This window comes from Bactrocera dorsalis, chromosome 2 (genome assembly GCF_023373825.1).
Source record: "Bactrocera dorsalis isolate Fly_Bdor chromosome 2, ASM2337382v1, whole genome shotgun sequence".
Lineage (NCBI taxonomy): Eukaryota > Metazoa > Arthropoda > Insecta > Diptera > Tephritidae > Bactrocera > Bactrocera dorsalis.
This window is the reverse complement of record NC_064304.1, coordinates 8,000,183-8,022,483: the sequence shown is the minus strand read 5'-3', so window position 1 is coordinate 8,022,483 and position 22,301 is coordinate 8,000,183. Positions and strand designations below refer to the sequence as shown.

At 32.2% G+C, this 22,301-nt stretch overlaps 2 protein-coding genes across 2 annotated transcripts in view; one reads left to right on the top strand and one right to left on the bottom strand.

Moving 5' to 3' along the window:
• Nucleotides 1-22,301, top strand: part of LOC125776600 (cation-independent mannose-6-phosphate receptor-like) — a gene marked incomplete at its 5' end in the record, with an annotated part of 99,528 nt that overhangs the window by 45,318 nt on the left and 31,909 nt on the right.
• Nucleotides 1,641-7,848, bottom strand: LOC105222098 (protein toll). The gene is made up of 3 exons (XM_011199285.4): nucleotides 7,706-7,848; nucleotides 6,269-7,615; nucleotides 1,641-6,177 (listed from the first exon to the last, which is right to left on the bottom strand). The coding sequence occupies exons 2-3, from the start codon at nucleotides 7,537-7,539 to the stop codon at nucleotides 4,071-4,073; spliced, it is 3,378 nt and encodes a 1,125-aa protein (XP_011197587.2). The 5' UTR covers nucleotides 7,540-7,615; nucleotides 7,706-7,848; the 3' UTR covers nucleotides 1,641-4,070.

The window sequence follows — 22,301 nt, the reverse complement described above, 5'->3', positions numbered from 1 at the left end:
CTCTCAAACATTGATTGAAATAGTTACATTTTTTAGCACTCAAACTTTCAATTTGTTGAGTCATCCACCGTATGGTGTTGACTTGACATTGACTTCTTTTTAGTCGCGCACGAAAAAAATAAATTAAGAGGTCAACATTTTTTGATACCTAAAGAGGCGGTTGATGCCTTCAGAACGCATGTTTTGGAGATATCTCATTCAGAGTGGCAAAAGTGTTTCATGCAAAGATATATAAATTTATTGGAGATTATTGGAGAATATCCTAAAAAACAATAAAGCAATTTATGATGATTAATATTTCTTTTTAAATTCTTAATATTTCTTTTCTAAATGATCAACGTGATGAGGTGAGACGATTTGGCCATGTTCGACTGATCGCTTGCCTGTCTGTATACCTGCGAACTAGTCTCTCAGTTTTCAAAATATCGGTATGAAATTTTGCACACCACCGATATCGGACCACTAAAGCATACAGGCCGAATGATCGGAATCAAGTTCTTGTTGGTAATTTTTTATATTTTTGAAGGGTATTATAGCTGCGGTGGAATCGAAGCTAATGTTTTGTCCTGTTGATGCTCCATTCGCTAGATTGTTGGAGAGTTTCCACGTCATACTCATAAACCTACACCCTCGGCTGTGTTGTTAATCATCTCTTTTACGATCTTTGCTCAACGTCACTTTTGCAAAAGTATTTTTGGTAAAAATCTGGTATTAACACGCTTCATAACCAAAACATAAACCAAAATTGTTGAATGTAACCATAAGAGATGTTGAGATCTTCTGCTATATCTCTGATGACAACACGACGCTTTTTTAGCATTGTCTCTATAACTTTTTGATGAGATCGTCCTTAGCAGAAGTGAACGACTGGCAAGAGGATAGTTTGCGAAGACTTTACGTACTTGATTGAATGCTTTTTGGCAAACATCCACCAATTGACATGTGGAGATCAAACTTTACATGTACACAAAAAAAAGGTTGTATCAATTTAGGGGAAACATTTTTTTTCAATTTGGTTTATCTAAACTGCATGGGACTTTTATGAAGCAGTCCGGGTGAAATTTTTTTAGATGGTATATTCTTTGCCTTTAGCCAAAGAAAGAGCAGAATTTGTGAGGGAAAAAAATCGTAAAATATATTTAAACTTCTGATGGAGAGAAAATACAATTCATGTACGGTTTCTTATAAATTCTGTAAAATTTTCCAATTTGTGTGGAGAAGCAGGATGCAAAGTCTCATGGTATTTAATTATCAACGCCTTGAACACAAGCTTGTCAAACCCTTCTGGAGCTACCTGAAGGGGTATTTCTACTGGCAGTAATCCATCAAACAGTTGATTTTAGAAGTTTCTTTGGTTGTTTTCTTCTTGTTTTCAATGAAGAGTACCGCCTTGCACTTCTTTGCCGATTTGTTGGAAATTTCGTGCCGATTTATGCTCGCTTGGTATAGTCGGTTAGGAATATAGTTTTGTAGCCACTGTTAATTACCACTTTAATCGTTGTTGGCAATGCTAACTTGGATTTATAAGAGATGCTATGAGCACCTAGTTGAAATCGGAAGCAGTGGCGTTCCTGTAAATGTTTGCTTATCAGCTCTTTTACCTGTTTTTCAGATTTTAATTGCAATCAAAACACGTCTCGTTTATTTTTTCTTTTAAAATATGTGTTTTATTTTAAATTTTATTCGCATTACTTCATACCTAAATATACATACATCTAGCAATATAGCGTAAATTTAGTCCAAATATTATATAATATCTTCTGCCTATGAGTGCGTAATTGTGTATGTGTGTGTGTGTGTGACATTGATTTACTCACACAACTATACATACATATATATGCATGCATGTGTATTGGTATGTACGAGTATAAAGGTTTCGACTTCAAATCTTACTTTACTTATATAATGCATACAAATATTCGAGCGACAGACAGAAAACACACGCACAAAAGATTGTTGGATGCACTGCATGTACATCGTATATTGTTTATAATTGTTATGACATAAAGTTTGCTATACATATATGCAAGTATTTGGTATGTATTATGCTATATATATGTGTGTTATGTATATTGTGGGGAACCTTGCTTGAGAACTAAAGAAGTCTGGTCACTTTAAAGTTGAACTTAAATGTGTTATGCAGCTGCTGTAATTTTGGTGTTGTTGTGGGAAAATATTTATGTTTTTTTGTTGTTAAATAAATGTTTGTTTGCTTTAAGATTGTTGTTGTTCTCAAATTGCATAAGAAAAAGTAATGAATATAGAATTATTGTGTTTCTGTGTATTTGTTTGTTTTTGTATGCACGTGTGTGTATGTGTTTATAACTACATACTTGCTTTTTAGCTGTTGTTGCCGCAATTTTATTTATTGCTGCTTCTTCTTCAGCATTTATTTCATTTTATTTTGCTTTTGTAGCTTATATCCTGCAATACATACATATGTACATATGTACTGCATGCACAGTTATCAGCTCAAACATTTATATGATTTGCTTATTTAATTAAATTTTATTCAAATTTCATTTTTGTTTTACTCATACTTGTGTAGAAGGCATTTGTTTGGGTATATGTACTCCTCTAAAGCTAAATATATGTATATATATATACTTATAAATATATATATATATGTGTAATATGTATTTACTTGTTCAAATTGTTGTTGTTTTTCGCTATATATATATTTATTTTGAAAAATCTACTAAGTACATACTTATCGTTTAGCGGAAATTAAGTTCACATCTATGCTATTTACTTAAACATTACTGTAATTCATTACATTTATATACGTATGTGTGTGTGTGCACTGTTACTTAACGCTAGTTTTTGGAATTTTCATATTGCATTTGTGAAATGTGAAAATGTGTATTTTTGTTGCTTTTTTTGTCACCGTGTAATTGTGTTTGTGTGTGTGCTTACCGAGTATCTACTATATATTTACTCACTCACATACATACATCGGCATATATGCGTCAGCTAGTTACGTGAGCCTAAATAATAAACTATATATTGTGTTATATACATTTGTATGTATATATATACCGTTAAAAATATTCGAGAAATTCTCTTAAAGCGAAAAAGTAGAAAACAATAAATTTTCTTAGTCAAAACTTTGCCTTGAGATTATTTATATTTAACAATTGAGATTCGTAAAAAATCAACTAACGAAATGATTGTCAAAACGAGATTGTGAAAACGAGATTTTCTGCTTTTGTTCTAAATGAAATGCTTTAAAATGAATCATACTTGAGCTTAACGCATTGAGCTTTGCCATACAGCTTAATCTTAAAGTTCTGCATAGTTTTTGTTTTTGTTTGGAATTTTTCGAGTTTCTAATTTTTATACACGTACATTACTTGCTTAGCTAATATTTAGCGGCTAACTTGTTACATGCTTAACGCTAGTGAGAGTATAAAAATATGTTTGTTTGTGAGTTCTCATTTTTTACAAGTCAAAAACAACTTAATTATAAAATTCAATTAATTTTAAATAATTTCAAAAAATTCAAGTCAAAAATTTATAAAAAATAATTTAAAAAAAATAAAAAGAAAGTTTTTACTGAATTTATGTGATCCATAAATGACCAGCTTACCCAAAATTTACGAAATTTTAACATAAAGCATTGCTTATTACAATAAAAGCCTAAAGGTATGCTACATATGTTCAAAAAAGCCTAAAGATATGCTACATATGTTCAAAAAAAGCCTAAAGATATGCTACATATTTTCAAAAACAGCAAAGAAACGGTAACTTAAACGCACGTATTGTGAGCATAACGGTTAATGAAGGCTTGCGAGAATGAAAAAAAAATAATTTACGTTTGTTAAACCCCGTTACTGCATACCCCCTATATGTATTACACCTTGTTGTTGGCATATGCTTAGCCTACTTTTAGTTGTTTCAACCAGCAAGCTGCGCGCTGTCGGGATTTTGCGTGTTACTTGCCATTGCTTGCGCAGTTTGAATCTTTAAATTAATTTTAAATTAACTTAGTACGCGTACACGGCTCCGTTTCAGGTTCATCGAAACAAGAAATCGTCATCGAACTGAAACACTTCCGCCTTCTCCCTGTTCTATACATCACTCTGCTTGGCATTTGTGTTGATAATGAAAGCGCCGTTAATATGTCCATTCTGTGTCTTGCCATTCATGTGATAGTTGGGCGTCATGCCGTTCGTCATCTTGCCATTCGGTATAATGATCGCCGTTTGTGGCGTGCCACCGTTTAGATGTGCGATGAGTGGATTTTTCGCCGCCATGGCGGGTGGTGTAGTGGGTGAGGGTGTAACGGGTGATGGTTTGATGAGTTCCAGTTTATCGTCGACCGAACTCTTCATGGCGGTCTTCTCCAAACCACCTGTATTTTTTCGGCTCGGATGTGGCATGGCATAGCGCAGTTTATCCCAGAAGTATGGATCGCCCCATTTCAGATAGGTGTTGGTCTTTAGGTATGCTTGCAGTTCGCTATCCAAATTTTCAATATTCTCAATGTCACTATAAATGATGACAATCAAACGATTACGTTTCTCATTGAGCGCCGACTGATGAGCGGCGCGGAATTCCATACGCGCCCACACGGATTCGATAAAGTTTTGTGACAGCACGACAATGGTGCGTCTGGATTCATCCACCGAGCGTATAATCTGATCGGGTATACAGCCACCGACTATGAAATCACGCACATGTATGCAAAGCTTGAATGGTATCGGACCGTGCTCCAATTGCGGCACTAGATAGTCGGCGATGAATGCTTCATCTTTGTGTGAATAGGAGACGAAAGCATCGTACTTCTTATCCTTGTCCAATTCTTCTTCAGTAACGAACCACAGACACCAGTTGTGCGCATAGAGGAAAACTTTAATCTCCTGATTGTATTTGTAGAAGAGCGCTACACAGATGCCGATCAACAGACCCAGCAATGCAATGCTGATGCCCATAGCAATTACAAAACCCATTTGTGTTGGACAGATGTCGGCGACGGATATGTCTTTGAACCATTGCACCTGCTGTGGCTTCATTGGATCTACCGCACAGCGCATCTGATTGAAGTCACGCACCTTCAGTTTCTGCAGCACGGTGGCACTCTGTGTGAACTCAAGCAGCGGTTTCGTTTCACAGTCGCAGCGCCACGCATTGTGCGAGAGTAAAAGCGCTTCCAATGTGCTGCTGTCGTTCAGGCAATCCAGCACGCTCTCATTGAGGCGCTGCAGCATGTTGTGGCGCAGATCCAAGTATTGCAGACCCGCAGGCAAGTTGTTGGCTTCGATGGCACGCAACTGATTGCCGGCGGCATGTAGTTGCTTCACGTCAGCGTAACCCGTCGTGCTGTTAAGCGGTAGCCGCATAAGATTGTTGTTCTCCACAAACAGCACGATGCCTTTGAGTAGGGGTTCGTGTGGGAGTGCGGGCAAACGTGTCAAATTTCCGTTGGAGCAATTCACCAGCAACATGTAGTCATGCGGACGCACCCAACAGTCGCAACCGCGTGGACAACGCTTTTCGCTCGAAGCGCTGTCATCCAATGGACACAGCAGCTCCATGTAACTCAGCTCCTGCATATGTTTACCCTGCAGTGCAGTCGGGCCTTCACACTGCAAATTCGTTGTCAGCAACTCAATTTTATTCTCGAACTTGTCTTTGAACTCGTTGAAGATGAACTTCAAGAAGGGCAACATAAGGCAGTCGCAGTGCAACGGGTTGTCGTTGAGGTCTATGCGTACCAGGCGGTTTGCGAACGGCGCATCCACGACTTGGATCGTGTTGAAGTTGATTTCGTGTATGAGATTATGCGTAAGATTCACTTCGACGGGATGTCTGCTGAGGAACTGTAGGTCTTGGTCGTGGAATATGGTGATGTTGTTGTAGCTGAGGTCGAGTTTCTGCAGTTCGAGCAGCTGTGTCTTCCAGTCGTTGAAGATGTACATGATGGAATTGTTGCGCAAGTTGAGCTGTTGCAGCTTGTAGAGAAATTGGAATGGCGAATTCGCATCGAACTCAGAGTTGGAGTAGGCCGTGGGTTCGAGTATGGCGGCATGTGCTTCGGCGAGATCGATTTGATTGTTCTCCAAATCCAAAAACTTCAAATTGGCTGTGTCGCGGAAGGCATAAATGTTGATTGTTAGCAAATTGTTGTTGTCCAGCAGCAGTACCTCGAGGTTGACCAGCGGATTGAAAAGCTCGCTAAAACGTAAGGCAATAAAGAACAGATAAAGTTAGCGTAAAATTAACACAAAGTAATCGAAAGCAGCGTTTTCACAGTTTTTAGGCTTACCTCGAGATTTCGCGTAGCTGGTTGTGTGATAGCTTGAGTTCCACTAGCTTCTTCGTGTTCTGAAAGAGCCCATCGGGTAGTGTTTGTAGCCGATTATGCGACAGATCCAGATCGTATAATTCATGTTGATCTCTCAGCAGTTGTGCGGGCAGTGTGGTCAACATGTTGTCATTCAGCGTGAGATTCGCCAACTTGTTTGAGTTTTCGAACAGATCTTCGGGCACGCTCTCCAGTTCGCAACTCAAGCGCACCTCCTTCAAGTGCGGCAAGTTGGCAAACAGCTGCGATGGCAGTGTGATCAGCGCCACGCGATTGTTGATCAAACGGAATTCCGTCAAATTTTTCGTATTGGAGAAGAGTCCAAATGGCAATTCTCGTATATGATTTGCGCTTATATAAAGACTACCCAGCTGTGTCAGTGGTTGAAAGACATCTGGCGCAAACGATTCAATATTATTCGCGCTCAAATCGATGTCGGTGAGCGAAGTGGCGTCCTCGAAAACATCTTTTGTCAGATTGCGCAATTGATTGCCCCACAAATTTAGATGCAACAGCTTTTGCTGATTCTTGAATATGCCACGCGGTAGAGTTTTCAAATTGTTATGACCCAATTCGAGGAATGTCAAATTCTTGAGTGGTTCGAAAAGCTTCTCCGTCAAATTGACATTATTCGAACGCAAATCCAACCAATTCAAATTACCCAAATCGGCGAACAAATCCTCCGGCATGTGTGTCAAACTGTTTGAGCTAAAGCGCAGATGCGCCAAATTCTTGAGATCACTGAGGTGGTGACGCGTCAAATTGGCGCCCAACTCACCGCTTTCGAACATCAAATAATTCACCTTTGTTATGCCCAAATGTTCAAAGAGGCGCGCTATGGGATCATGACCCGGCAGCGGACACTGACGGATCTGTACGATTTTGCTATCGCCTATGGACATGCTCGGCAGCAGATTGTATTCGCGTGCATCGACGCGACCGCAATCGATCTGTACGTGTTCGCCCGGGCTGATTAATACGGTGAATTTGTGATTGAAGTCCATGGGCGGGCATTGGATTTCGTAGCGTGAGGGCATCGTCGAGCACTGACAATGCGAGTTGGCGCCCAAGTCGCGGCAGTTTTTCTGTGAGAAAACGGCTACCGTGGCGGTCGGCAGTTGACACACGGCGATGAGTAAGGCGAGTGCGTACACGAAGCATTGCTGCGTGGTAAAACGTTGACGCGGCGTGGCGAAACACCCGCTACTGGCGGGCGCTATGTGTTGAAGCATTTTAGCGGCTTTTGTTGTTGTTGTTGCTGTGTTGCTTATTTTAGACAGCGTGCTGTGGCGTTTATGTTGTTGGTGTCTAAAGAAGTGGAGAGAAAAGAAACTTTCAGTTAGCAATTTTTCGCGAATTATTTGTAATTAATTTATAAAAATTATTATTAGCGCTCACTTTCACCAATCTAGTTTATTGCTAAACTAAAACAATAGCAAATAGTTTATTAAAATTTAAAAAATTATTTGCGCATGCGCTGCTTCACTTGCTGCAGTGTTATCACCGAAAACACTTTCAAAACTGAGTCTTCACTCGGTCGCGCTCTTCAGCCGCACCTTCGATCCTACCTAAAACTACCTGTCGTCTGCCTTACCTGCAGCGCGCAATGTGCGCAACACATGCGTAGCCAGCTAGCTGTAGCCTTGAGCATAATGCGTACATTTGTTTGTATATATATGTGTGTGTATACATCTGTGTGTGTTATTAAGGGAAAACTCCGTGAGACATTTACTTGTGTTTGCTCATTTACCTGCTTCTCTTGCAGGAAATTTCCCAAACGTTTGAGATTTATGCGCTCGCTCTTCGTAATTATTTCCACGTAACTTCGTGTCCTTTTGTGGACGGACGTGATTCCTGAAGGGTACAGGTTTTTAATGGTATTGTTTGAAGAGTAACAATGCGCTTATCCGTTTTGGAGAAGTGTCTGAGAATGCAGCCTGTTGACTTAGGTGCAAAGCGGTGGATGGGAAAATAAACAACAACAACAAATAAATTGAGACTTTGTGTGTTTATTTTGCTATCCAAAACAACTGCGCCGGTGCGACTATCAGCGCAGAGCGTCGCGGCAATTTTTCTTAGATAAAGATATGCATATATGTATGTGCGCATGCGTGTTTGGTTATATCCTCAAATACAGTTGTTCATATCTTGATATATGATTTATATGCTATATATGCAGTGTAAATTGACTTAACTGCCTAAAACGACAAAGTCCGCTTTTAAGAATAACAAATTACAGATCAGCATACAGGCATTTATATATACATACATACAGACATATATAAAAACATGTTTCTTAGCTGCATATATCTATATCTGTAATTAATGCCATGTCTCATTATAACAATCGAAAGCAGTATGTTTATAAATCACCGCTTAAGCACGTGCGTCGCTTAACTGCTTCGTGTTTCACACGCGCATGCGCCGCGTTAGAGCTCAGTGTGCATTCTCAAAGCAGAAGGTCGCGATCGTGTGTGGAAAAAAGGAGAAAATTAGCCGTGTAAGAACGTGTCAGCATGACATTGCACTACCAACTAAATTCACTTGCCGTGCACTTAGGCACATACTAATTGCAACTAAGGCTAAATACATAGCACAGCAGCGGTCTAAAATGCAAAATAACGTAACATCACTTTTCATGAGTTTACAGGCGAAGAAAAAACGAATAATAGAAACCACTCATATTGAAATAAAATTTGAGTTTTGGTTATAAAGTGGTTATGTATTGGTTATATATTGGTTATATATTGGTTATGCATTGGTTATAAAATGGTTATATATTAGTTATACAGGGGTTATATCTGTCGGCGGAATCTGAAAATTTATTGCGACATTTATGTAACATGATTTATTTAATCGTAAGCCTATGGAATACAAATATTTTTTGAACTGAAGTATTTCATTGGATTTCATTCGCTTAATTAAGGTATCTTACTTGTTTATTAAGGTATTTTAATTGTTCCATTTGTTTGAAAATATAGCATGTATGAATAAGTGCGAGGCCTTGTAGGAATATTACTCTAAATTGTGGTGAAAAATATCGTAGAAAGTGGTTTTATCAATATTTAAGGCGCTGGACTCTCTCAGATACTTTTATATCTTCTACTCTTGAGAAGCGCTCAGTGCGGTACGGACTAAACACTAAGTATCTTGAGTCATATATAGTATAATGCTTAAAATCTAATGAAATTTCTGCTCTGCACTTATAATAATTATTTTCTTATTTTTTTCTAAAATTTATCATATTCACTAAGATTAGTTTAATATGCTTGGATAATTTCTTAGGCATTCCATTTAAAGTCAATAATGCCCGAACGTAAGTTGTAAGTGTTTGTAGGAGGGATACAAAATTTCTTTATGACCACCCTGTATTGAATCGCTTTTAGGACATATTCTCGCATCTACTTTATGGTATCTTTATATGCCTCAGATTTTGAGATATCGATTTGGAATTTTGCATACGTCTTTTTCTCCCTAAGGAGCTGCTTATGTGTCGGACTCGTTGATATCGGGCCACTATAGCATATAGCTGCCATACAAACTGTTCGATCAAAATGAAGTTCTTGTATAGAAAACTTTTTTATGAGACAAGATATCTTAACAAAATTTGACACAGGTTAATATCCCAGGATGGACTACAGTCTGCGCTCAGATTGGACCATTACGAAATATAGCCGCCATACAAACTCATCGAGCAAAATAAAGTCTTTATATGAAAAACTTTTTTAGTTTGCAAGATATCTTAACAAAATTTGGTTCAGGTTAATGTCTCAGGAGTGGTTACAATCTCTATACTTTTTGCTCAGATCGGACCATTATGGGATATAGCCGCCATACAAACTGATCGATCAAAATAAAGTCCTTATATGAAAAACTTTTTTGGTTTGCAAGATATCTTCTTGAAATTTGGCAAGTGTTATTGTCTAAGACAAGGCTATATTCTCTATACTTTTTGCTCAGATCGCACCATTATTTGATATAGTCGCCATACAAACTCGTCGATCAAAATAAAGTCCTTATATGAAAAACTTTTTTAGTTTGCAAGATATCTTCATGAAATTTGGCATGTGTTATTGCCTAAGACAAGGCTACAATCTCTGTACTTTTTGCTCAAATCGGATCATTATGGGATATAGTCGTCATACAAACTGATCGTTAAAAAACAAGTGCTTGTATAGAAAACTTTTTTGTTTCACAAGATAGTTTCACAAAATTTGGCATAAATTATTACTAAAGGCAGCGCTACAATATCCGAACATATTGTTAAGATCAGACGTCTATAACATATAGCTGCCAAACGAACTGATCGATCCAAAACAAGATTTTTCTTTTTATAATCTTTTATAGCCAGAGTTTTTCTTGTTTTATTTCAAAAAACCATAAAAAGATAATATCAAGAAGCATTAAAAAATGTGAATCATACGAAAGGTTCCACATAACTGTTTGTTAATATATAAAAGTATTCTATCTATTTTTAGAATTAAAAGCAATAATAGCATTTTCCATTGCATAAAATTCAAACACCAAAAAAATGCACCAAATATATATATTCGACACTGTTTAGCCCACTATTTCCGCTAACCAAATTTATGCGCCTAAATTCGAGCAGTTCTAAAGCATGCAATCACTATCTCGCTGCACTTATTTCCCCACCCACAACGGCCTATTATGCCAAAATTGCAAAAAAAAATGCACATTTGCTGCAACCAACAAACACACCTGCCCACCTACTGACATAAGCATGTACATTAGTTGTTGCATGCATTTTGTGGCATGTGCGTGTTGGCCATTGGCGCAGTGGGACGTCAGACCGCAGCGCATCAATGAAAATAATTGCTTGGCATTTAGTTAGCAGCTGCAAGGCAAAAGCTGCTTTTGCAGTCGCCATTAAGCGGCGCATAGGTTTTTCGTGAGCAATTTTTAAAATGCAAATAAAATTAGTAGCGACCCAGCGCGCGCTGACCGACTGCAGCGGTTGCCATGCCAACCAGAGAGAGATGAAGAGAAGGTGGCGGCTGTGCGACCAACACTCAAACTGACTGATTGTGCATCACGAAACAGCCTTTGACGTCCATTATGCTCATCACCAGCATTAGCTGTCTGGGTCATGTGCTGCGGAGCAGCGCCAAACGCGTGCTACATGCCAACGATGGTGGCATGCGCTGTGTGGGGGTATTGACGCCCAACTAATGTTTGAGCTTGCGCTTGTGTGTGCGTAATTTGCTTCTGTGTCTGTGTGTGTGTTTGAGTGTGCTTGCGCGTTTGTCGTCAGTTTCCTTTATTGCTATGGTGACCGCCATCATGCTTCATTGGCAGCTGATTGTCAAGCGCTCGCACAATTTTATGCATGCGCATTTACACACGCGTGTGTTTGCTTGTAACGCGCCCGATAGCGCGCGTATTTATAAATATATACCAACGCAAATGCGCCAGCGCCAGCGCCTAAGCTTCCGCTTGTGTAACTTGCGTATATTTACTATGAAATGCATGCATGCATGCTGCGCCAGCACCGAAATTGTTTGCTGGCATCTGTTTATAGTTGCGAAATAACACCGTAGGAGCCGGGTGCATGGGCGCTCGCCTAACCGTACGCACACAAAGTGCATTTAACCGCATTTACCGCTGACTGCTGTTGCCTGTTTTCGCTACTAATGACTTCCGCTTCAATGGCGTGCAGGCCACCAACACACACGCACAGAAACATATATGCGCCTCTTGCTACTAAAGTGGTGGCGACCAGGCGGCAAGCAGCAGGAGCGGTGATGGCGTTCGGTCGCCTGACAGTGGCGCAGCAGTAGTTATGCATCAGTGAGGTCGTGTTTATGGAATCCTACGCCCTGGGGGTGTTTGCATTGTAGAGGGATTTCAATTAGAGCCTTAACGCTTCGATAATTTGTTACACCGCAGGAATACGCATGTAAATACGCACACGCACACGCGCACTTTTCTGCATACATGCAAATATGCACTTGTGTCATAACATGCAAAGACAATAAATAAGCGCTCGAAGGCTGTTGCCATAACAAATCGAAAGTGGATTTAATCACATTGAGATAAGAGAGTTTCAGGCTTGCTTTATGAGTATCGAGGTAAATTATAGGAATTGCATACATTGTCGCCAAAGTGTATTTTTTTTAATTGATGGAATACAAACTTTTTTATCTAGCAAGGAGCTGGAACACCTTGAATATTACAAAAATTTTATTCTATTATATTGGAATAACAGAATTCTTGGTAACTTAAAGCTACTATTTAAAGAATTTTATTTTAAATTATTTCAAGGAATGCAACAGAAGGTTGTAAACTTCAACTTTTTTTTAAATTTTTTTAATCAAGAAAAAAAAAAATTTTATAGAAAAATAATAATAATAAATTCATAATATTTTTAATTGAAAAATTTAATTTAACTTTACTACAAATTCAAAATATTTTAATTTTTTTATATTTTTTTTTAATTGAAATTATTTTGAAATTAAAAAAATAATAATATTAATTGAATAAAAAACAAAATCTTTTAAGTAAAAAAATCAAATTCTTTTAAATAAATGAAATAAAATACAAATAATTCATTTTTTTTTATTTCAAAATATTTATTTTATTAATATTTATATTAATATAAAATTAAACCAATTTTGAAATATCAAAAAATCATAATAATTAAATAAAAAATTTCAAAATATTTTTAAATAGAAAAAATTTTTTTTTAGCTTACAAAAAAATTTTATTTATTTTTAATTAAAAAAAATATTAATAAAATCTAAACATTTATCATTAAAATATTTAATTAACTTTAATTTAAATTAAAAATATTTTAAGATAAAATTAAAAAAATTTTAAATATAAAAAAATTAAATATTGGAATTAAAAAAATATTAATTGATAAAAAAATATAATTATTTTTAAATAGAAAACGTGTTTTATTTGTTTTTTAGTTTAAAAAAAAATATTATTTTAATAAAAAAAAATAATTTTAAAATATTTTTAATTAAAATATTTAATTTAACCTTTTGTCAAATTCGACATATTTTAAATTAAAATGAAATAAAATATTTTTAAGAACATTAATTTTAATTAAAATATTTTTAAATGAAAGAAAAATTAAAACTAATTGAATAAAAAAATTCAAAACATTTAATTTTTTAAGAAAAATTATTTATTTTAATAAAAAAAAATAATAAATTCGAATTATTTTTATTTAAAATATTTAATTAAACTTTAATTCAAATTCAAAATATTTTAAATCAAAATTAAATAAAATATTTTTAGGAATTGAAAAAAAATTTAATTGGTTAAAAAAATACTAAAATTTTTTACATAAAAAAATATTTTTTATTTTATTTATTTAAAAAGATTATGCATATTTTTAATCAATTAATTTTGTTTTTTTTTTCAATTTCAAAATATACATACATTTTCAATAAAAAAAATCCTAATTGAAAAAAAAAATTTAAATAAATAAAATATTTTTTTTTTATTTAAAAATATTTAGAATATACATTTAAATTAAAAAAAAAATATTTTATTTATATTCAAAATATTTCTAAATAAATAAAATTATTTTTTTTAATTTAAAAATATTTTGAACTTCAAATTACTATATTTAATTCAATAAAAACATAATACGTGTATATAACTTTCTTTTTAAATCTAAGTTTTGAGGCTAAATTCTTAATTTTATTTTTATTTCATTTCACTTTTATTATTTTGAAGCAACTTTTTTTAGACAAGTCTCTAAATTTTTTTACGAAACTAAAAATTGCTAGTTAGCTACAACATTTGATCGTTAAAGTGCACGAAAAAAAGTGAACACACCATGGCGTATGAGTAACGTCAATTGCTGGTTGGCCGCTATTTAAAAAGCAATTTCAGTTGGACAAAGACAAATTGCAGATTAATTCACTAGATTGTGTGTGACCAAGAATATGACGACTTAAACACACTTTCACCGCTTTTGGACTATGTACTCACCTGTGAGCATTAACTGTGTGTGTGTGTGGCGATTTGCAACTAAACCACACAAAAAAGAACAAAAAAAAAAGTAAAAACTAAGCATATTCTTGTGTGACTGTGACTGTCTTGCCGTTAATGGCACGTTTTTTACTGCTGCAATGGCATGCTGAAGGCTCAGTTATTGTTGTGGTTTTAGCTTTCACAAAACAACAACAACAGCAACAGCGACTGCGAACTATTTTCGCATGCGTATTCGCACATAAACCGAAGTTGCCTTCATTTAAAAATGTGCCTTCGCAAAGTTAGTTGTGTTTTATTGTTGCTGTTGTTGTTGTTATTGTGCTGCTTGCTTCTTTTTACTGCAGTCAACTGGCACAATAAGAAAAGAAAGTCATTAAAGTCATGTTGTTGACACAAGAAAAATGACAAGTTGACATGTGTAAGACAAGTGCTGCATCGTTGTTGTTGTACTAGCGTTTATTTGTAAATATGTAGCTGCAAATATATGTACATAGGTATGTATGTGTTTGCGGCCTGTGCGAGCGTTTCTGCTAACTGCCAGCACAATTTAAAGTTTTTGCTGCTGCCACTTGTTTGCAACATTCGCTTTTGATGTCATTTGCCATGTTGTTAATGTTGTCATTAAACGTAAACATGCATGTCGTCTTGTAAATACGCTTAGCTTTCGATCGGGCGTAACGCTGCAAATGTGTAGAGTCACAATAAAAAATAGTAGCAAATAGTAAATTGCAGTAACTAGGCGGTAGGGCTGTCCATGGTACTTAGAGCATACACTCGTTGACAGGAGAACTGCATAAGTTGAAATTTGTTTTGTAGGAAATTAAAAAAAATCTAAAAATGTGTTTGAGCTTGTTCGTGATATATTTTAAAATTTAAAAAATCCTATAAGAAATATTGCATTATTTTAATTAAATAATTTAATTAAAAATAATATGAGTTTTTAATTATACAATAGTTATTGTTTATTGTCTAAATTGCAATTAAAACTGTTATATTAAGTGAGAAAATACTTATTTTACGTTTCATATGTGAATCAAAATAATTTTTAATTTTTGAATTTCGCTTTTTAATATAATTTAATTTATTTTTACGTTTTCTTTTAATTTTTTTTTACATGGCAAATCATCATATCTCTTTAACACTGAAGCGTTTGCTTTCACATTTTACTGCAGTAAACAGCAGTGTAATAATATCAACGGCGCTGTTAATTAACAGTTTATAAATTGCTTACCCTCAATGCATTGAAAATAGCTTAGTATTCCTCAAACTTGAAACTGTAAATAAACAATTGAAGCCTACTAAAATTATAAACTTTCTGCTTTTGGTGGTTGTTTAACAGTTTAGCTTAACAGAACTCTATAGCAAACATTCTAGCTTCACATAACTCGGTATCAAGCATTCAGCAGTTGACCTTAACAGATACTTGTAAATTCACAGAGTATGTAATAGACAGTATGTAACAGACTTTTTATGGCATTTACAGAAAAGCATTGCAGTCAGCTTCATAATTTTACAAAATTCTATATAAAAAAGTAAATTTTTGAAATAAACTTAACTAAAAATCGGATAACAAATAGCAAAAAAAAAAAAAAAAAAATATGGAGATTAGTATACGTTTTTCTACCGTAGCCAAAAAATTATTTTCGATTTATAATAATTTTTATTCTATTTAAAAAAAAATTATACATAATTCTATACATTTTTTTTATAATTTTTTTTGCAGCCAAAAAATTATTTTGGATTTATAATAATTTTTATTATATTTAAAAAAAAAATTATACATAATTCTATACATTTTTTTTAATATTTTTTTTTTTGCATTTGAATATTATTTAAATATCTTTTTTTTGTAAATACTTTTTTTATTTTTTATATATTTTTTACTTTTTAATTTCAAAAATCTTTTAAATTTTTCTTAACTTTTTAATATTATATTGCTTCCCTTTTATTTAATACATATATATGTTTATATATTTATGTTATATATTGTATTTTTTATTACTTTAATACTATTTTTTTTTTTGTTTTATTTCCCAGGTACCAGCTTACATAAAAATTAATTCCTCATATATTTTTTTTATTTTTAATTTCTTGTATTTTTTTTTTTAATTTTATGTATTTTTTTATTATTATTAATTTATATCATTTTTTATCTTTTATTTTTATGTTATATGTTTTCATATATTTCTTATTGATTTTTTTTATTCAAATTTGGAAATTTTAAATATATTATTTTTATTTAATTATACATTACTTTTTAAATTACATTTTTTTTTTAATTTTGAAATTTTATGTTTATAATTTTAATTTAATTTTAAATTGATTTTTAAATAATTAATTTAATATATTACTCAACTGCCGCGTTATATAATTTATTTTTTTATTTTTAATATGTTTTTTAATGGTAACATATTGTTTTTTTATTTTTGTTTCAATTTGGAAATTTTATTTTTTATATAAAATAATGATTTATTCATTTAATTGAATTTTTATTAATTGTTTTTTTTTTTTTAATTTATAATTATTGTTTTGCCTTAATAAAATAATTTTCAATACATAAAATGTTTAAGTATAAATTTAATTTTTTTTTATTTAATTTAATTTAATTTTAAATTTTTTTAATTTTTACATCAACTTGGAAATGTTACGTTTTTAATTTTATTTCAATTTTGAAATTCCATTTTTTATTTTTAGTTTGTTTTAATAAATTAATTTTCAATTTGGCATGCAATTAATTTCATGTATCGCTCAAGTGCGCTCATATTTGTCAGAAGCCTGCGAGGCGTTGCACTTGTGTGCTTTAATTTCTGCCGCACACCTGCCTGCGCAAACATAACAACCACAATATTATACGCATTACAAAGACAGTTAGCCGGCAGCGGCGCACAATTGACGCATTCACATCAAACTTAACGCCTCAACAGGTCATTGAAAATTCGTGCTGGCACATTGTGCCGCCCTGCTTTATTGTTATGCATTACGTTCATGAGTGTTATCATTATATTAACGGCAATATTATCTCGAATATTAACGCTGACATTTCGACATTGCGTGCACGCTTGAAAGCGATTTTCAAGTGACCCTTTGTAACGGTGAAAATTGTGGTAGCTGCAATTGACAGCTGTTGTTGGCCGGACCATGAGGCAAAACAATCATAAATTATAATTGAATCTTTTATAAATATAATTAACAGCAAAACGCTTGGCAGGCTAACGCACACACACACATGTACAAACTAATTATAGTCCACACACACATATGCACACACTAATTATGGCACAAAATGGCCGATATTTGCATGCAAGCGCATAAATAGCAACAACTACACGCTTGTAAAGCATGTTGTTTATGATTACAGCTGCATATGTGCGTACATAACTGTTTATGTAAGTAGCTGTAAATTTGCATGTATGTTTTGCGCCGCACTTGATGTCCTTTGGTCGTCATATTTGACAGCAATAACCATTCAAGAGGAAGATTTCGCATTTCAGCTTTGTTTGTCAACATAATAAACTTAATTAATTATTAATGCAGAATTTTGTAAAATTTTCAATAACATACAGCAACAACAACAACAGAGATGTTATGAAATATTTGAAAAAGTCGCATTAAATATGCAGAAATTCAAGTAGAAAATTTTAAAGTTGACAGCTATTAATTTGTGCAATAATTACACACGCAATTTAAATAATTTGCATAATTAAGTTGATAACATGCAGTTGGTTGCGCAAATAGCAAAAGAGCGTATTTTTTTAAAGCAACAACAAAAAAACGCAAAAAACAATAGTAATCGCGTTAAAAAATGCGATTAATTTGCGAACGCCGATAGCTGTTAATTTGGCTGATAAAAGCAACCGTTTTAATTGTTGTATTTATGTTGACAGCACGCGAGTACACAACGCGCTGCTGCTTACAGAAAAAGTGCGTATGGAAGCACAACAATGCATCATAAATTCATTTTTTTTCACATTTGATTGAAAAGAATTCATTGCAACTTGAAAAAATAATATAAAGAAAAAACTGGAAATCAGTAGTCTTTATTAGGTAAAAAAATAATTATATTTATGCGTAAACGTGGATAGCACGAAATATTGTATTAATGCTTATTTTTTATACAAAAAAATATTAAGTTGACGAAAAAAGGTTAACAAGTGTGACTTTGGTTTATAAATATAATTAAAAATTAGCAAGATATTATTTGTATTTTTACTAATACTAAAAATGAATGGGTAAAACTGTTTTTGTTTAAATCATATACAAAAAAAATAATTAAAAAAAATCTATTTAACACGTAATCAAAGGCATTAAATTCCCGAAATTTTTTCCAATATTTCAGTTAATAAAAAATAATATTTTTTTAATATTTTTGATTAAGTGTAAAGTAGATTTCCTTTCTTTTTATAAGTGAATGTCATTTCTATAATACGAAAAATCGGAATGAAAATTAAACAAAAAATTAACAAAAAAATTCACAAATTTCAAAGATCGGGTTGAAAAAAAAATTATGTGAATTCCAAAAAATTTAATTTTTAATTTTTTAAATTAAATTTTGTTAATTATTTTTTATTTTAATTTATGATTAAAAATTAAATTTTTTGAATTCACATAATTTTTTTCAACCCGATCTTTGAAATTTGTGAATTCGAAAAAAAATAATTTGTAATTATAAGTAAAAAAAATTAATTAACAAAATTTACTTTAAAAAATTAAAATTAAAAAGTAAATTAAAAATTAATTTTTTTTATAAATCAAATTTTATTAATTATTAAAAAATTATAATCTAAATAATAAATTTATTATTTTTATAAATTAAATTTTATTAATTATTTTTTTTATTTTTAATTTTAAATGAAAATTAATTTGTTTTCCAAATTCACTTCTTTTGCCGTTAGCGTCTTTCGTGTTCTACCATTTGTGTTATTTTTAAAAAGGAAGGCTTACGAGTATTTTTAATAAAAAATCAACACAATTTATAAATAAATTATAAATAAAATATAAATTTTAAGTTAAAGTTAAAAAATTAATTTAATTATTTTAATTTTATTTTAAAAAATTAAAATTTAAGTTGAAAGTTCGAAGAAAAAACTATTTTTTAATTATTATAGACAAGGTTGTGAACTTCTTTGCTCAAAAATTCATTTAAAAATTTAAAAATAAAAATTTTATTTTTAATAATTTACTTAATATTTGTTATAATTTAAACATTGTAATCCCCTATATATAATTAAAAATGTGAATTAAAAATTTAATTTTTAATTAACATTTTTTTTAATTATTAATTTTTTTTAATTAAAAATTAAATTTTTAATTCTAGTTTTGTAAATGAATTTTTGCAGTAAAAAGTTCGTCCTTGTCTGTAATAATAAAAAAATAATTTTAGCCAAACACTATTGTCTCTTTTTTACTATTTTTTATACTAAAATAAATTAATCTTTAGTTTTGTCAAATTTTACTTAGTCAATTTATGTAGTCAAACATGCCAAGCTATCGCCATAAATAGCTGCTCTGAGCTTACAACAAAAACAAGTAGGTCAGCTCAACAGCATAATATTATTTGATTGCCCTTCTTTACTCAGTCTTCAGTGACAGCCCAAATTGTTATCTTAATTTTTTGAACAGCAAAAAGCGCTTATCCAGCTAGTTTTTATATTTTTTTTATTATATTTTCCTATGACAAATTTTTTTACTTATCACCTTTTCGCTTACATTTTTCCTGCTTTGTTTTTGGTAATAATGCAATTAAAACGGCAACAGCTCATGAATACACACACAACTGCGCAAGCAACAGCCGCTACATAAACAAAGTTATATAAATATATGTATGTCCGAATAAATATATATGCACATAAATATTGGTTGGTACCACACCACAACATTATTGGCACTGTCGAAAATTTGAATATGCAACCGCAAAACTTTTCCATTTTTTCTCACCCAAAAAAGGAAACAAAATCACCGAAAGTGGAAAGCATGAAAAAAATCACGGAAAAAGTCGACGACGAAACAACATTAACGCGCGAAAGCGTTGCGCGAGAAATTTATAATTCAAAAGCAAAAGTTTTTGCCGCGCTGCCGGTTGCCAGGCGGCCGGGCGCGTGGCGGGTGTGAGCCGCGAAAAAGTGTCAAACGAAAAAATTGCGCTCCGACACTTTAGATGTGCATGTTTTTAAAAAAATATGCATGTATGTGTGTGTGTCTGTGGAGTGCCGAATTTATCGAAGGACAAGCGCTGATATATTGGCTGAGCTTTGCTGTGGCTCAGCGCGCTTTACGGGTAGCGCTCACGATGCTCAAACACACACAAATATGCAAACACATGCTGGCTTCCGCCGTGGAAAATAGATAAAGAACATATAAATGGCTGATGAAAAAATTATGAATTTAAACAGCGCTCGACCAACAGCACTTTGGCTGGATGCACTTGATTTTAGTTTGATTATAATACTTCGCTTTGACTTACATACACACACATACACTCAAATGTAAGTAAATACATAAACGAAACTTCAATTCGAGCGTGCTTTAAAAGCAATGATACGAGTATGTGCATGTGTTGGTGTGCTTGCGGTTTTAGCCTAATTGTATTTCATTTTAAAAGCCATTCAGGCGGATCGTGCCGCGAACCAAGAATATTGAATTAAAATCAGACGTTTTTTCTGCGCTAATTTTCTTCTGTTCTCTTTTTTTTTATTTTTTTTTTATTTTTTGGGGTTTTCGCTTTTGCTTTTAATGACGGCTTTCTTATTCGTTTGTTTTTGATTTATTTTGCTTGCCATGCTTTCGGCCGAAAAGGTTCAGATTTCTTCGAGGAACTTTTTACTTGAAATTAGGCTGGCATTTTTTGCCTTTTGGCGAAAGGTTAAAGCAGTTGCGCTCCACAAAGGAAAGGTTAGGTCTATTGAACTTTTAAGCAGCGGCAAACAAAGCCGACTTCAAGGGGTTGCAAGGTTATGGAGAATGTGCGCATAAAATAAACACATTGTGTGCGATAGAAAGTGGAGAGTTGGGGAAATAATATAAAAAATTGTGTGTTTCCTTCGTTTTGCAGCAACAAAACATAAGCCTAATTTAATTGCATGTAGAAAGACGGCTTTTTATGGCCATCAATTTGTGCTAATAACACTTTTATTACGTTATTATTATAATATTTCAAATTTATTTTCCAACTCATTTGGTTTCAATGCACTTGATTTGGGTTCTTGTTATTTGAATTATATAGAATTATGCGCTCTGAAGAGTTTTCGAAAAGAAAATCTCATGGAAAATTGAATATTTTGTATTTGTTCAATAATTTTTAATAATATTGCTTTTCATATATTTTGTAAAATATTATGAGAACTGGTCATAAGCTCAAAAAAGGTTATCAAAGTTTCTTTTAAGAATTAAAGCGAAAAAGGAACGTTAAACAAATTGAAAAAATCAAATATAGATATAAAAAACAAATAACATAATTCGTTAATAAAATTTTAAAAGTAAATTAAAATATTTAAAATTAAAAAAAAAAAATAAAAAGTTAAGAAAAAATTAAAAAAATTAAAGAAAAAACTAAAAAAATTAAAATTAAATTAATTAATTAAATTTAAAAAGGAAATTAAATCACTTAACGAAATTAGAAAAAAAAAATAAAATATTAAAAAAAAAATTACAAAATAATACTAAAAAAGAATTAAAAAGATTACAAGAAATGAAAAACTTATATAAGAAATTAGAAAAAATATAGTAAAAAAAATAATTAAATTTAAATAAAAAAATTAAAAAGATAAAAAATAAAAAACATGCAGTATTTTAAAGTAAAAAAATAACACAATAAAAATTCAGGAAAAGAACCAATTAAAAGAAATAAAAACATAATTAATTAAATTTAAAACGTAAATTAAAAAACTTTTAAATTATAAAAAAAAATTAAAAAGAAAATTGAAATAAAAAAAAATAAAAAAGAAAATTGAAATAAAAAAAAAATTAAAATAAAAAAAAAAAGTAAAATAAAATAAAAAATAAAAAAAAATTAAAATAAAAAAAATTA

What these genes read in the sequence shown, in the direction of transcription:
- LOC105222098 (XM_011199285.4), bottom strand. Translation starts at nt 7,539, where the DNA reads ATGCTTCAACACATAGCGCCCGCCAGTAGCGGGTGTTTCGCCACGCCG. An exon ending in CAGCTACGCGAAATCTCGAG is followed by an intron (nt 6,178 to 6,268) that starts GTAAGCCTAAAA and finishes CTTACGTTTTAG; the next exon opens with CGAGCTTTTCAATCCGCTGG.